This window comes from Sitophilus oryzae, unplaced genomic scaffold (genome assembly GCF_002938485.1).
Source record: "Sitophilus oryzae breed Bouriz unplaced genomic scaffold, Soryzae_2.0 scaffold_602_pilon_pilon, whole genome shotgun sequence".
NCBI classification, from domain to species: domain Eukaryota; kingdom Metazoa; phylum Arthropoda; class Insecta; order Coleoptera; family Curculionidae; genus Sitophilus; species Sitophilus oryzae.
The window spans coordinates 1-2,288 of NW_022147199.1; the positions used below are offsets into that span (position 1 = coordinate 1).

The 2,288-nt window shown below is 34.2% G+C and overlaps 1 protein-coding gene across 1 annotated transcript; it reads right to left on the reverse strand.

Annotated features, from left to right (window-relative positions):
• Positions 1-24: 24 nt before the first annotated feature.
• Positions 25-531, reverse strand: LOC115887680. The gene has a single exon (XM_030907140.1). The coding sequence runs from the start codon at positions 529-531 to the stop codon at positions 25-27; it is 507 nt and encodes a 168-aa protein (XP_030763000.1).
• Between the last annotated feature and the right edge of the window lie 1,757 nt (positions 532-2,288).

Consider the following 2,288-nt stretch of genomic DNA (forward strand, 5'->3'; position numbering starts at 1 on the left):
TATATATATATTTATATAATCGGGTTACAACGTTTTCCCCCGTCTTCCGATTCCTAATCTCCACTTCTCTCTATCTCCCCATCCATCTACTTCCAAATATCTGTACAAAACTTCTCTATCGATACCATCTCTCCAGCTCTTGCGTGGTCTTCCTCTTTTTCTTCTACCTTGAGGGTTCCAATTTAATATTTTCTTTGGGATTCGATGTTTTTCCATTCTTTGCACATGTCCATACCATATTAATTGCTGAGTTCTAATGTCATCTACGATATCGTCTTTTAGTTTCATTTGGCGTCTGATTGTTTCATTTGGTATTTTATCTTTTCTGAATTTTCCAGCCGATCTTCTCCAAAAGTCCACCTCCGTGGCATTTAGCGTTCTTTCAGCTTTCTCTTTTAAGGGCCATACTTCAGAGCTGTAGGTAATTATACTTTTTACGAAAGAATTGTAAATTCTTTTTTGTTTTTTTATAGTTATATTCTTATCCCATAGTATTCCATTTAGCATCGAAACTGCTTTTCTGCCTTGCATATTTCTTTCCAATATTGTAACGTTTTCTTGACACAATGCAAACGGCAGCTTTTCGTCTTTGCGAGCAGTCGTAGGTTCGTTTTTTTTATAATTTTTTTTATTAGGTGTTATAATTAATCAATAAAACAATAATTATTGGGCGCCAGGACATTCACTCAGAAATTTTTAGATCTCTTTACCTCAACTTAAATTTATTTATAATTAAAAAAATATTAGACAAGGACAGTAATTGATGGATAAAGTTAGGTTTTTAAAATGAATTAATACTTAAGAATAATCAGTAATCAAAATTTAAATGTATGACATAAACAAAAAATAGTACCACTTGTTCTGTTGGTTAAAAATCATTGACATATTAATATTAAATTACGCAAAATAAAGTTAAATAAGTACCTCAAACTAACGCAGTTCATGAACCTTGTTGTATGCGCACATAATTCCGTAAATCAAAAGTTAATTAAATAAATATGTCACAAGTGACACCATCACAAAATACTTGAGAAGATATTAAAATATATAAAAATTTGTATATTTAAAATTAAAAAAATTATATTTTAATAATGAAATTCAAAAATGATATCTAATAATTACATAATTAATTACGTAATTCGTCAACAGTAAGTAAATAGATTTGAAATGAGTTAATAAAAAATATGAAATCTGTGTGTGGACGCTAGGTGTGGGAGCTCATCCCCAATCTACCACGGCCTCGAACAGCCCCTTACAATACCACTAGCCATGTAGAAATCAAACATGGATCATAGATACAGGCTCTCGTACCTCAAACCACCAATCACGACATATAACTCGCCATGTAACTGGACGGTAAAACCCTCACGATGCTGAGGGTTTACTCAAAAATTAAACTCATGACAGGATAACCAAAACCACGTTTAGAAAATCTGTAAAGAGATAAGGTTGAACCAAAAGAGTAAAAATATGATGAAGATCAAATTTACCACCAAAATACCCATGAAAACTTAAAATTGATTCCTTCCCCAAATGCTAGGAACCATTAGGACTACATTCCAAAGGTTAATAGAATTAAAAAGTTTAAACTTTTTCGGATGACTTCAGATAAGTATGTCGATGTTTAAGCCACGAAATCTGAATCAAAAATGGTGACTTCCGATAGTCAAAAAGATGCTCTAGTTCTGCGCCGACAAGGGCAAGTACGATCAACAGAGTGTCCGAAATTAATCAGAACTAATTCGGTAGGGTGTATGTTGGGTTGCCAAAGATATTTGTTGTTGTTGCAGTGTCTTATGACTTGTCCTGTTGCTAGTCGTAGGTCTTGTTGTTGTCCACCAATGCACATGTATTCAGCTTAATATTCAGTTCCAATCCCCATATCTCATATTCCTCGATAAGTTTTCGGGTCATGTATTCCAAGTCGTCTATGTCTTATGCTACAACAGCCCGATCATCTGCGAATGACAAGGTGTACACTGTAGTATCATCATCTACTGGTAATCCCATATAACTACATTTTCGCTTCCATGTTTTCAGTGTATTTTCCAAGAAAATCTTAAATAACGTGGATGATAAGCAACATCCTTGTCTAAGGCCTTTAGTGACTGTAAATTCCGGTGTTAAGCCATGGTTTGTTTTAATTCTATATTTTGAGTCACGGTATAAGGATTAGCGTCTCCCAAAGTCTCCCTAAAGGTATACTGTCATAAGTTTTCTTTCTATAGTGTGACCAACGGATCTGTAGCTACGGGGTATCGGCAGGGGAACGCAGTTGTAAACAAAAC

Coding starts and splice junctions, on each gene's coding strand:
- LOC115887680 (XM_030907140.1), bottom strand. CDS start 531: ATGCAAGGCAGAAAAGCAGTTTCGATGCTAAATGGAATACTATGGGAT.